The 14375-nt window shown below is 41.8% G+C and overlaps 3 protein-coding genes across 3 annotated transcripts in view; 2 read left to right on the top strand and 1 right to left on the bottom strand.

Moving 5' to 3' along the window:
- The window catches only part of trpv6 (transient receptor potential cation channel, subfamily V, member 6), a 33185-nt gene extending 32387 nt beyond the window's left edge, over positions 1–798 (top strand). Inside the window, exon 16 of the mRNA XM_072461514.1 lies at positions 420–798. Coding sequence (XP_072317615.1) covers positions 420–699 — 280 coding nt within the window. The 3' untranslated portion in view covers positions 700–798. The remainder of the gene's footprint in view (positions 1–419) is intronic.
- A 676-nt stretch (positions 799–1474) lies between these two features.
- LOC140373926 (early activation antigen CD69) overlaps positions 1475–14375 on the bottom strand; it is a 14164-nt gene continuing 1263 nt past the window's right edge. The window contains exons 3-7 of the mRNA XM_072460668.1: positions 13861–13953; positions 10759–10821; positions 10325–10488; positions 3692–3795; positions 1475–3029 (exon numbers count right to left, since the gene is read on the bottom strand). Coding sequence (XP_072316769.1) covers positions 2891–3029; positions 3692–3795; positions 10325–10488; positions 10759–10821; positions 13861–13953 — 563 coding nt within the window. The 3' untranslated portion in view covers positions 1475–2890. The remainder of the gene's footprint in view (positions 3030–3691; positions 3796–10324; positions 10489–10758; positions 10822–13860; positions 13954–14375) is intronic.
- Positions 7518–9239, top strand: LOC140374003 (uncharacterized). Its single transcript, XM_072460763.1, has 3 exons — positions 7518–7976; positions 8055–8204; positions 8880–9239. Exons 1-3 carry the CDS (start codon positions 7518–7520, stop codon positions 9237–9239), a joined length of 969 nt encoding a protein of 322 aa, XP_072316864.1.

Here is a 14375-nt window from a genome sequence, read left to right as displayed (position 1 = left end):
CTTTCTTTCTTTCTCGAAATAAGATAATCACAAACAAAAACATTTAACATGGCACAATACAACGTCCTCGGTTCGACGCATACGTTGCAAGGCTGTTTTTTCCGCCCGGAGACAGCAGGGGGCGACGACAGACACTTCAAACGCCCCGAAAATACCTATCCAACCATCACAGGGACTTATAAAGACGGTGAAAACGTTACTTAATTCTGCTTTAAATGCTAGCAACTGCTTTGCCTGTAATGGTAGCACGCTAACAGCGCACTTCCTGTTTTGAGTAGAATGAAACGAAGGAGGCGGCACACAGAGTACATGGGAGAAATAGATTTATTACATGAACAAAATCAAGTGCAGCGTCTTTAAATAAAATAGCAAGTAATAATTCCATGACATTTTGAACTACATATTCCCAATGTTGGCAGGGTTGAAGACCGAAACGACGCCATGATGCAGAAGATGCGCCGCTACATCAAGGCTTTTCAGGAGAAGGACGGGCAGGAGCAGGACGGGCAGGAGAAGGACGGGCAGGAGAAGAGCGACCCGACGAAGGACGTACACCTGGACACTCCGAAGCTCCGTGGCAACAACAGAGAGGGGATGCGAGGGCGGCCGATGTCGGGGTGGCAGATCATCAGGCACAGCGCTCTGGGACTGGACATGGAGCCGTTTGAACAGGACAAGGACGACGTTAAGTTTGTCTAAAGCTCGGACTTTCACGGAAGAAAAAAGACTTTCACCGGCTTCAACTCAGTGCACTACCAAAGAGTGAAAACGACTTGAATTCGGAGCTTGTTTTGGGTTGTTTTTAATAGTTAAGATTTAGGGTATTTCGACTGCAATTAGCACAGGTCCAGCGGTTTTATCTGTTTAGACTCGGTAAGCACAAAACTTAAATGTCCTTAAAACAAACTGAGCACGCAACACAACAAGTCTTAGTTTAGCTAAATAAACAGCATTTATTTTCTTAAAATGTGCTTGAATCCTGAAAAATAGATCTGGTAAAAACTTAGAATATCAGTTGATTGCATTAAATAAATCTAAACCAAGCCAAGAATTCTCAAAACAAGACGAATTCAAGTTGTTCAATCTTGTGTATTTATTGTTTTTTTCAGACAGTGACGTTAAAAAAGCCCTGATCAGAAACTCCTGCTGTTTCTAGGTGAAATTACTTACGCAGTATTATGCTGTAGAAAAGAGTGTGTTATTTTTGTATAGGCTTATGTAGCAGAAATATATATGTGCTTAAAGGCCGGGTATGTGGCCTGCACTCTCACTGCGATCAGAAGTAAAGCTGCAGTCTTAACCAGCATCGAGGCGTCTGGAGGACAAAAACACCACATGAACAACTACAACTTGTCCATCATGAATGTGTTTTATCTGGGGACACTGATATGTTGTTTGTAAGTGTTAAACACAAATTATAATATATATATATATATGCAAACACTTGTGTGGTGTTGTGTACCTTTTTATTTAAGAATAAAACACTGATACACTGAATCTTTGCACTACATCAAGCGCTAAATAAAAGACAGATTTCCAATAAAATAAAAGCAGATATGATAAAATGAAGCCCCTTTGTTATATATATTTGAACAGGTTGTGTTTTCTTGTGTTGACACGAGACAAGTCGTACGAGTTTAAAATTAGCATGGAAGATGGAGAGGAATATATATATATATATATATATATATATATATATATATATATATATATATAGGTGGTAATATGTTACTAATTTTTGCAGAGGTTTTGACCTGATTAAAATCTATCTTCATGACACTGTTTTATTATTATAGGCTTATATTGCAGACAGGAGCAGACAGGTTATTAAGTTACAAGTTTAATATTGCAAATTTAAGGACCAAGACAAAAATAATCTTTTATTTTTATTTTTGATCTAATATTTTCAGATTTTCCCACAGAAGTCCCTCCCTGTCCTTCCTCTGTTAGTGAGCACAATCATTACTACATCATTGTCATTCATTGTCTTTCTATATTCACCTATTGACCTATTTGAACACAAACTCACTCTATATAAATATTAACATTAAAAGTACCCCCATTAAAAGCATTGCCCGGAATGTCCCACAGTCTGGCATTACAGGGACACTATGTAATATTGAAGACCATTTTTAGATATATTAAAGAATTCCCATCGGCCAATAGGATCACTTAGTTTCACACCAGGAAGTCTGTGCTCCGGTGAGTGGGCGTGTCCCTGCATGTTAATGAGGGATCCACCCATACTACATGTGGCCCTTCTGAAGTCATGCCTCCTCCCCCTGTGAACTGTGCCAGCTGTGACATTGTACTACCTGGTGTGGTAGCATACTACTACTACTACTACTACTACTACTACTACTACTACTACTACTACTACTACTACTACAACGATAGGATTAAACTACTACTTCTACAATCACAACTACTATTACAGCTACTACCACTACTACAACTACAACTAATATGATTAAACTACAACTACTGATACTACTACTTCAACAAGAATTTCTACTACGAGTACACTCCTCCGCTCTCTGTATGGGTCAAACCTCAGTCTATCCCAGGGGTGGGCAAACTACGGCCCGCGGGCCACATCCGGCCCACCGGGCCTTTCAATCCGGGCCGCCAAGCTTGTCCAAGTAATATAAAAAAATTAGGGCATCTGTCTGCACTTGTATCCTTAATAAATATGACGTGAAATAAATTAAATAATAAATTCAATCTCCTATATTTGACAGAAAAGTGATATTTTATTTTATATTGGGGATTTTTTTTTTTCACACCAATGATTGCGGGCCGGCCCTCCGCTACTTGCCTGGATTCGAATATGGCCCTCGGAGGAAAATAATTGCCCACCCCTGGTCTATCCTCATTAAAAGTCTCATAATCAGTTGTCTATCATTGTTTTTTGACAGATGTAGTACTTGGGCCGGGAGCAGAGACCCTTGCTCCAGCTTTTGTTGTCGCCTGCTGCAGCGTCCAGCATCGCACAGTCCCCCACTCCACGGTCAGAGTCGGACCAGAAACTGGAATTAAAAAGAGAGTATGTTGGTCCTTTCAGTCATTGTCACACTGTGAAAAAGACACTGGTCCATGGGGTAAAGTACGCTGCCATTCAAGGCCCGTGTGGAAAATTAAAATGCGTGCATATTTTGTATCTGCCTTTGTGCAAAAAGTGCATTTTATATTTTCTTGGTCTTGAGAACACAAATTACAAATACAAAAAATGTGTGTTGTATTGTTGTCTTAGGACTCAGGGCTGCGCAGTGGGCAGTCCGGAGGGAGAGGAGATGGCAGAGGGGAGTGGACCGATTATTGTTAAATCCTTGCATTTGTAAATGTGAATTGCTATTTTTTGTTTTTAAAATGTGTATTCTATTGATCAAGAATACTACTTTTATGTTATGCACACAGAGAGATAAATATGCATGCGTTTTAATTTGGCATGCAGGTCCTAATCTACAGCGCCCTTATTTTTTGTTTTGCTTTTATATGAGAAAAAAATAAAGACTCTTAAAATACATTTTCAGACGACCAAGTGAATCTCTCTGTAGACATAATATGCCTTTGACAATCCCTCGAATGCACGATATGTGTCTTGTAATGTAATCTGAGCAGTGTTGACCAGTTCATATAATATCAAAGGTTTTGAAATGTTGGAATGTGCAGTTTAAAATGAAATAATAACCTGTTTCCCGTGAGCCTTTGACCGTCGACCCAAGTCCAGACCCCAGTGTTCTCCTTGTTCAGGCCGATCCAGTACGACAGGGTTCCTTTCTGAGTCAAGAAGTTCTGGCAAAACAACAACGTTTTCTTTTCCAACAATGTGACAAAATAAATGATGAGCTTTAACTGTTTAATCATGTTCAATTCTAGACAGCCACTTTTAGTTTACAAGATTGTTGTTGACGCTATTCAAATATATAATGTCACCTTTATTCCATTCAATTATTAGCTGTTGACCCAAAGCGAATCATTTATATTGTGTAGTGATCTATTTAAAATATATGAACTAATTTAAAGGGGGATTATGTAACTTTTCTGGTGGTGTTGGGGGTTTGTTACTGCTTTGCCGGAATGTTGATGCCGGAACATCAATATCAAACGTATCTCTATCCATCAATTTATTATTATTATTATTATTATATATTGAGTTTATTATTTGTTTTTGTAACTCTTTATTGAGTGACTGTGTAATGTTTTACACAGTCACTATTAGTTCTTGTAGATTTTTATTATCTGTTATTATTTTTGGGCACTTCTCACAGGTCGCATTTCTTGTCCAATTTGTCGACATTACAGGCATGGCAAGTGTACAGAATAAAACACCAAAGAAGAAGAAGAAGAAGGACGCATAAGTCGTGGAAAGGACTTAAGAAGAGTGTCGACAGAAGAGGGAAGATGTACAACTGGCGCTGTTTCAGACATCGACCGCCTTAAAACCCAAAGAAGAAGAAGAAGGTCAACGACAATGACAAGGCGATAGTTTTGTCCAAGAGGATTCGTTACATTCCAGCAGACCGTATGGGGAGGGGCAAGAAGAAGAGGCAGTCCGGAGGGAGGAGATGACAGAGGGGAGTGGACCGATGGTCAGTAGCGATCTGGACAGTGGGAAGGAACAACCTCCTCCCCACTGTCAAAACTCAACTGGTCACTGTCATCCAACCCAGTGACCAATTGAGTCCAGTATGGAAACTAGTGGTGTTCAAGAGCTCATCGACAGGCACTCAGATGATGTATTTATTTATACCGACGGGTCTAGGGATCATGAGAGTGGGCGTACCGGCTCTGCTTATTTCGTGTTTGACCTGGAGCTGGCGGTCAAGAAGAGGTTAACAGATCACCTTTCTGTTTTCACATTGGAACTCATAGCGATACGGTTGGCATTGGAATGGGCGGAATCTGCTTTAAAGTGTGGTGGCCTCTGACAGCCTTTCTGCATTGTAAAGCATTAAATCTGGGAAGTGGGATTGCAGATAGGATGTGTTGAACGGCATCCTCTGTCTGATACTCTCCCTGTCCAGGAAGGATGTGAGGGTTTCCTTCATTTGGGTCCCTGCGTATGTGGGGGTGGATGGTAACGAAATGGCTGATGCACTGGCTAAACGTTCCCTTAGGCGGCCATCAATTGATGTGGCGGTTGAGTTAAGCAAATCTGAATTCAAGCCTATTATCAAGAGTCACGTGTTCGGCCTTTGGTAGGAATTTTGGAGCCACTGTGAAACTGGACGGCATCTCTCTCACGTACAGGGTAGTGTCGGCAAACATTCGACCGGCCTGTGTGGTCACTGTCGGGTGCCAGAGACTGTCGAGCACGTGCTGATTCGCTGTGCGGCCTATGAAAGCGAAAGGACTGGGTTGGCCTGGAGACTGAGCCGAGGATGAGGAGCAAGAGGATGTTCTAATGTGCTTTGAACTCATGGGCTTTGAAACACCAAAGTAATGGATCTCCTTCTCTATCTTCTCTTGAGGAATAAAGTCTGGCGGTAATGCAACACTTGGATGCCCGGAAACGTAAAAAGTCCCTTAGCTCGTCCGAGGGTTCTGGGAATGAGCAGCAGGATGAGGCTGAAGCTATTGATATCCGGGGTGAGAGCAGAGACTGTAAGGTGATCATAAAGCTTGCACAGGATAGTGCATCCTTTAAGGAGTGGAATTCAGTGGCATTGTCAAAGAGCCTAACTGTAGCTGTGGGAGTGATCAAGAGTGCGAGTGTCCTTAGAGATGGCTCGCTGCTGGTCGTGTGCAAGGACGCGGCTCAGCAACGGAAGGCGATTGGAGCTAAACGTCTGGGTGGAAAGGACATTCTTGTGTCTGATGCTGAAAGAAACACGGTCAGAGGAGTTATCGTAGGTGTCCCTACGGCGACGTCTGTGGATGAAGTTAAGGAGAATTTGACTGGAGTTACGGTGGTGGACGCTAGGCGTTTGAAGGTGACCCGGTTTGGGGTAAGATGTGACAGCTTGTCGGTAATGGTAACACTTGAAGGCAGGTGCCTGCCTAGTAAGGTGTTCATTGGGTACATGTGCTATAGCGTCAGGCCATATGTTCCGCCGCCCCTGCGTTGCTTTAAGTGCCAGCGCTTTGGGCATATTGCAGCGGTCTGTAGAGGGAAGCAAAGATGTGGTAAATGTGCAGGAGACCACGAGTATGGGAAGTGTGACGTGGGTGCAAAACTGAAGTGCTGTAACTGTGGGGAAGAACATAGCTCTGCCTTCGGGGGATGCAGGTTTAGCAAAAGAGCTGCTGAGGTGCAGAAAATAAAGGTCTCTCAAGGTATATCCTATGCAGATGCAGTCAAGAAAGTTTCAAGTAACGAGTTTAGAGTAAATACAGAGAGAGGAGCCAGCGCTGCTCCCAGCCAGGGCGAAATGAGAAAGGCCAGCGTGGCTCCCAAGAAGTGTGAAGGTTTCAAGAGTGGAGGTCCCAAGTGTGCAGGTTCCAGAATTAATGAGAATACCCTGGTTGTGGATAGAGAAGATTTTGTACTCTTTATGGTGGATGTTGTAAACTGTGCTGCTCAGACTCAAAGCAGAACTGAAAGGATCAGGATCATTGCTAAAGCTGCAGGGAGATTCCTTGGAACAAAGGAGCTTGATTGGGCAGATATAGAAAACAGGCTAAAGGCGCTAAATGGGAGTCGGAGTGATGGGGGTCTGCTTGTGGGGAGTCAGAGTGATCAGAGTGACGAGATGGGGGTGGGGGTGGTCTCCTGTCCTCGCCCAGTCTCGTAGACGCACGGCTACCAAGCAGCGACATCAGTGGACATATTAAAGCCTATAGAATGAAGCCTAACGCTGTACGGTGGAAGCACCGAACGTCAAAGAAGGAGAGGAAGATGAAGAAGAGTCTCCCTGGAATAACAACAACAACAACAACTATTCTAGTCACAAAGACATATCATGACCTCATGGGCTTTGTAACACCAAAGCAATGGAAGGAGTACTTTTACGGACTACGACAGAGTCTGAGGACTACGACAAAGTCTGAGGAATAAAGTCTGGCGGTAATGCAACACTTGGATGCCAACCGCCATAAAACAACAACAACAACAACAACAACATAAAACAACAACAACAACAACAACAACAACATCTGCTCTCTCTTTTTTTTATGTTATATAGCGTAAAACATAAACTAAATAAAACATATTAAATCTGAGGAATAAAGTCTGGCGGTAATGCAACACTTGGATGCCAACCGCCATAAAACAACAACAACAACAACAACATAAATAAAACATATACTTTGACGTATAACTACAGAAAACATACAAATACAGAAGGTGGCGGTAAATGCACGTTTTCAGCTGGCTGCCAACCGCCATTAAAAGTTACAAAACAACAACAGCTGGAATAAAGTCTAAGGAATAAAGTCTGACGGTAATGTAACACTTGGATCCCAACCGCCATAAAACACCAAAGACAACAAGAGTTCTAAATCAGTTCATTTCCTGCAGTCAGGCCCCACATTGAAGTCTCCTGCTTTCACACTGACTTTCCACAGGCCTAAAGATGAGTGACCAAGCTTTCCCCCTCCATGATGAGTTCCTATTGGCTATTGGAGGCTGGGGCAGAAACCGCAAACCAATCAATGACATTGAGGCATATGACTATAAGATCAATCGCTGGGTTGAAGTCAAAAAGAAGGAAAGGCCCAGGGCTTACTATGGCTGTGTGTTCTTCAATGGCTCTGTCTATTGTGTGGGAGGTGTTAGAAGCAAATTATTAAAGAGTGCGCGGCGCCTGGACCTGGGCACCTGCACGTGGCACAAGATGCCCTCCATGCACTACCGCCGCTGTTACGTGAGCGTGGCTGTGCTGAACGGCTGTATCTATGCTATGGGCGGATACAATGGGTGGAGGCGACTGAAGACGGCCGAAGTCTATGACCCCCAAACCAACCAGTGGTCAAAGATTGCGCGCATGAACGAGAGGAGGAGTGACGCTAGCTGTGCCACACTTAATGGCAAGGCAAGTGGAGAGAAAGATATAAGAGAAAGAACTAAGTTTTGTTCACATTGTTCCTCACAACCTTCCTGTGTTGTGCAGATCTACATTTGTGGAGGTTTCAGTGGAAAGAAGTTCCTACAGACAGTTGAGAGCTACTGTGCAGAAATCAACCAGTGGTCCATCGTTGCTCCTATGACCACCAGACGCAGTGGTCTCGCTGTTGTTGCCTACGCCAACAGCATCTATGCAGTAAGTACTATCAAAATGGATTTAGGTTCACATTTTTGACGTGAAGGAGGATCTGGGCATTTATCCGAACTATTTTCCGACAATTGCAACATAACTTAAGCATGGAACACACTGTATAATGTTCCCGATGCATTTTCTTGGGAAGGCATGATCCGATTGTAGTCGTACTTGTGAAAAATGATGATGATGGTGTCGTATATACGTAAGTTCAGGACACAAACATGGGAAATAGCAAAAAAGGACAATAATAACATTATTACTAACATTTTTACTTTATGAGCGTTTTTGCTTAGGGCCTATTTTTCCTAAAATGAGCCCCAATAAAACTGAAGCTGTTCCTGAATTCTTTGGAGCGCAAACAATTGACTGGACACTTTGTGAAGCTGACCCTCTGTAGATTTGTATTCTGGTGTTAAGTTTACTGGTTTGGAATATCAGATTTTAAATTCCGGGTTTTGACTATTATTTTTTTTTAAAGCTGAAGGTAAATTCCAGGGACATGTAATAAAGATTTGGTTTTGCCCTAGAGTAGACCTTGAATAGACCTGTTTTGGATCTGGTGGTACTTGGAAGGCCAAATTTCTTCCTAGGTTACATTTGGTGTGAAAAGTTTGAGTACCATTCTATTGCATAATTGTACTGTACCATCAATTTACGGACATCCCTCTCATGTAGGTTGGAGGTTATGATGGAAACAGGCGCCTCCGCAGCGTCGAAGCTTACAGCCCCTGCACAGACTCCTGGCGGCAGGTGGCCTCCATGACCACCGCGCGCAGTAACTTTGGCATCGAGGTGCTGGACGACCGTATCTTTGCTGTGGGAGGATTTAACGGCTCCTCCATCACCACCTGCGTGGAGTCCTACGATCCCCTGGTGGACACCTGGACCGAGGCCCGTGACATGGTCATGTTCAGGAGCGGTCTGACTTGCTGTGTCATCTCAGGAATCGAGAACATGGCCGACTACGTCACCGCCCACGATATTCTGCAGCACGAATCGGACGAGCCAGAATCTGGTGAGAACACTTTACCATAAGTAATGGTAAAGTGTTTTTCAAACCAGGATGCCCCTGATCTACAGTACAATGTGCATTGGACATTGTACTGTAGATCAGGGGTGTCCAAATATGTTTCACAGAGGGCCGCATTTTGAAACTTTTGCGGAGCAGAGGGCCACAGACAACCTGACAATGTCAAATTTGTCAAATTATAAAGTGAATCATTCAAACTTTTCGATGCCTCCACGCCTTTAATACAATTTGGAACTTTAATATTAGGTTGGTGTAACATCAAAATGCTTTTTTTTACAACATTTTGTTGTTTGGACCAACTTAGCAGGAAGCCGGAGGGCATTCAAATATTGTTCTGAGGGCCACATTTGGCCCTCAGAACATGTCCAAGCTTGGACATTCCTGCTGTAGATACTGTTAGCTCTCTGGACTGGACGCTCTCTCTCTCCTCCAGCTGCATTTGGACAAACGGATTATTTAAGAGAATAAAGGCAGGGTATGTGGCCTGCACTCTGACTTCAGTCTGACCTCTGTCGGCTACACTCGTAATCTCACTCCTCTGTTTCCTCTGTTCCTTCTTTCACTTTATATCTCACAGGGATTTTGGACAGTCACCTTCAATAGTGATTTTTTCCCCTGTCCCTTAAAGTGGGGGAATATGTTCTTTGGGACATCATCATTTCTCAAGGCTTTCTCTCTTTCTCTCCTTTTTTTTTACGGTATAGCGTGAAACACATACTTTACACACGTACAACTACAGTAGTTGGCTGCCAAAGTTAAAAGTAACACAATTATTACCTGTGGTTTTATTGCTCAAAACTGCACAGCCTGTAAATAAGCCTGGTAAAGTGACTCCCCCACCAGAAACGTTACATAGTGAGTGCACCTTTAACATAAACTCTTTGAATGGAAAACAACGTATTTATAAGCTCTACAATTGCGGGTGCAGATTCGGTCTGTGACGTTTCACTGTGTTTTGGGGAAGTTGGGTGAAACCACAGATTTTCATGGAAACATCACATTATTATTCGAGGTGTCATTTGTAAGCACACTTGGCCGCTGCGTGAAACATGTAGCAGTAATGTAAAAGTGTGTGTGATGTGAATGTAACCTGCACGGCGGCGTCGGTGATCACAGCCAGGCTTCCTCCCTGCTCCTCGCAGAACTTCTTACTCGCCGCCCACGTTTTTCTCTTCCTCGACAAGAGAAAACACGCCCGTCCCGACTGCAGCCAGCCCTCAGAGCACAGAGGAGACTGCAGAGCTGACTGACAACCTGAGGAAACGCAAAGGACTTCAACCGACGAGCGCCGCAAACCCTGACCCTGACCTCTGACCCTTCGGCCGGGCTTCAAACTGAACAGAAACTCTATTTTAAAAAACAAAAAGCGACATTGCCATGAACTTTGCAGTGTCTTTTAATCTCTTAATCTTTCATTTTTGAATCCTAAATCATTTTGTTCTCAGAAAAGAGACACAAACAAACTATAAAAATATCAAGTAGAAAGATGTTTTCTGGAAAGTTGCGTGTCGGTTTTGCTTATACCGATGTGAAAAGCTGGCGGTCCATCGAAGGCTGACTTCACGCAAGCGGAGGGCCCGTTACTCACTGAAAAAGAGACAAAAAGTGACAAAAAGTGACAAAAAGTGCAGTGTTTTTATCGTGCAGGTTTAAAAATAGCTAGTTTGTCAGTAAATAATAAGACCAATAAGGCAAAGGAAGTATATTTGTAGAGCATAGTTTGTGCAAAGGAATTCAATGTGTTTTACAGAACAACAAAAGATGCATCAAAACAAACATAATCATGAAAAAGATGTATTTCAAATGTGAAGATTAAAATGATTTCCGTCATGCACAACGAAACAATTGTTTTGAGCCTAGATTCAAACATTGTCATTTATTGTTTTCAGTAAATGAAAATGAAACAGAAAATGTTTCGCAATTTAAAAAGCGAAGTCGGACGGAGAATCCAGAAGAGAAGTATTTGCCTCCACCTAAATACTAACAAGTTATTGCGTTTTTGTGTAAAAGTTCAAATTATTCTTATTCTTATTATTAGTAGTAGTAGTAATATTTGTAGTATTAGTAGTAGCAGTAGTAGTTGTAGTAGTAATAGTATTATTATTATTATTATTTTTATTTTTATTATTATTATTAGTAGTAGTAGTATTAGTAGTAGTAGTAGAATTAGTAGTAGTAGTAGTAGTAGTAGAATTAGTAGTAGTAGTAGTAGTAGTAGTATTAGTAGTAGTAGTAGTAGTAGTAGTAGTAGTAGTAGTAGTAGTAGTAGTAGTAGTAGTAGTAGTAGAATTAGTAGTAGTAGTAGTAGTAGTAGAATTAGTAGTAGTAGTAGTAGTAGAATTATCATTATTATTAGGCCCGAGCGCCACAAGCTGGCGAGAGGCCTATTAATCTCGTAAGGCCGTGCGAAGCACGGCTGCGAAAGTGCGCACGTAGTGCGCACGAAATCGAGCGCGAAGCGCTCGCCCACTTCCAAACACTCACTAACGCACTCCTCCACTCATGCACGCCCCGTGCATACTAATTAGTTGTAGGAAAATGGAACATTACCGTTGTAAACGGGCGAAGCCCGTGCAAAAGTTCGCACTAAACGAGCACTTTACATTGGGATGACGACCGCTTCGCGGTCGTCATCCCCATATAAAGCACTCATTTGCGCTAAGTAGCTCACGAATACGTTCCCCATCTCTTGCATGTTCCGTGCATATAAGCATGTAATGCAAAAATTGAACATTATTACTGTATAGAGGGCCAAAAACACAAAGTGGGCGGAGCCCACTGAAAAATTATCGAAAGTACCCGTCAGTGACCAGGGACCCACACCATGAGGTAGGAAAGCGCGAGCGCTTTCCGAAAATGTATAGTTTATGATATTTGAAAAATGGGAAACATTGTTTTCGCATCGGAATATTATTCTTTCTTTCTTTCTTTCTTTCTTCTTCTCGGGACCAACCCCCCTATTTTTCACCCAGTGAACATTGACGAAAAGTCACAAAAATTTGCACACCTCTAAAAATCGTGCCTCTCTACATTCTGGCTATTTCCCTTTTCTAAAATAAAACAAATTGGCGCGTCAGCGCCACCAAATGTACCAAAAATGCATTGAGAGATGGGAAATGACCCAAAAAAAATCTGATCGTAGAATCATGAAATTTGGCGCAGAGGTAGATGGTGACAAGAGAAGTAAAAAATATTATTACGGCAATGCCGTCCGCCCAACCAAATGTCGGCCATATTGCTTCAAAAATGGCTAAACATGACTTCGGAGTTTTTCCAAACGTCGTACTTTTACGAACTCCTCCCAGGGCGTTGGCCCTAAAAAGCTGAAATTTGGTGAAAATGCTACTGAGGAGTGGGACATCAAAAGTTATCCAAATTACATTGATACCTCTCACGGTCTCTGAGCGGCGAAGCCGCAAACTGTAGCTAGAATTTCAGAAATCTCCCATATTTAAAATTTCTGCCGTTTGCGCAGATAAAGTCCGAATTGCGTCAAATTAGAATCAGTTGTTAAACTCTTTGCCCTAAACCTACTTGAAGTGAAATAAATTCATTTGGCGCCACAGCGCCCCCTACAGATTTTATATGGAGGTTAAATGTTTAGTTTTGCGAAATTATATGAAATTTGACACACAACTCAATTTTAGCATCCTCATCAAAAAAGTCAATGACTCATGCCATAATTGTTATGGCGTTGCCGTAACGATGACCGAAACCTTTCATGTTTACACTTTAGACTTTCACAAACTCCTCCCAGGGCGTCATCTTCAAGACCATCAAAAGTTATCCACATTTTCATTCAAAGAGTCACGGTGTCTGTGCGGCAAAGCCGCACATTTTGCCAAGAATTCAAAATAAAATAGCTTTTTGATGGTAAAACAAAGGGGAGAAGATGTGACAGCGTCACAGATTCAGCAGTAGGCGTAATAAAAGGACAATTGGGGCGCGTTAGCGCCCCCTCCTCTTGCGGTGTGGCGGCGGTGTGGCGGCGGCGTGGCGGCGGCGTGGCGAGGGCCGATCATTGCCGCTTGCGGCTATATTTATTATTATTATTATTAGTAGTAGTAGTATTAGCAGTAGTAGAATTAGTAGTAGTAGTAGTAGTAGTAGTATTAGTAGTAGTAGTAGTAGTAGTAGTAGTAGTAGTAGTAGTAGTAGTAGTAGTAGTAGTAGAATTAGTAGTAGTAGTAGTAGTAGTAGAATTAGTAGTAGTAGTAGTAGTAGAATTATCATTATTATTATTATTATTATTATTATTAGTAGTAGTATTAGCAGTAGTAGAATTAGTAGTAGTAGTAGTAGTAGAATTATCATTATTATTATTATTATTATTATTATTAGTAGTAGTATTAGCAGTAGTAGAATTAGTAGTAGTAGTATTCGTAGTGGTAGTAGTAGTAGTAGTATTAATAGTAATTTGTTTTGTCCCATCTCCGCAAATTATTTATTTATCTTTTTTTACATACTACATACTCCAGTGAAAAGTACTTCAGGACAAACAACAGGTAAAAAAACAAATAACCTTGTTGTGTTTGTGCAGTAATTGAATGATACAAGAGGAAAAATAGTGACCAAGTGATTTCAGATTAATTATGGTATGGTATATCATTATGAAACGCCTCTCACGTTTGATCGCGAGGATGACGACAGTGGCGACCAGGATCAGGCACGTCGCCGCGAGGAAGACGCACGCTCTTTGCCACTGCCGTACGCCCAACGCTGAGGAAACAAATATACAATACAAATCATACAATCATTATGTAACGCACAGGACATTGTCACTTCACAATCATTGAGTTTATCACGCACAACAAAAACACAACCGTTTAATCTATTGCGATAAGTAAAGGCGTATACATAAACTCTACCAGAAATATACCGTATTTTCCGGACTATAAGTCACACCAGCCAAAAAATGCATAATAGAGAAGAAAAAAACATATATAAGTCGCACTGGAGTATGAAATGCGGTTGCAAGTGTGAAAATAACAAATAGTACCACATATAAGTCGCTCCGGAGTATAAGTATATAAGTATAAATATAAGTATAAGTCGCACCCCGGCCAAAACGATGAAAAAAGGTGCGACTTATAGTCCGGAAAATACGGTACATAATAATAATAATATTAATAATAATAATA

This window comes from Eucyclogobius newberryi, unplaced genomic scaffold (assembly GCF_026437365.1).
Source record: "Eucyclogobius newberryi isolate DKJ021-1_F unplaced genomic scaffold, fEucNew1.0.hap1 SCAF_3, whole genome shotgun sequence".
Taxonomy (NCBI): Eukaryota; Metazoa; Chordata; class Actinopteri; order Gobiiformes; family Gobiidae; genus Eucyclogobius; species Eucyclogobius newberryi.
The sequence above is the reverse complement of the archived record's forward strand: the minus strand, read 5'-3'. Positions and strand labels throughout refer to the sequence as shown.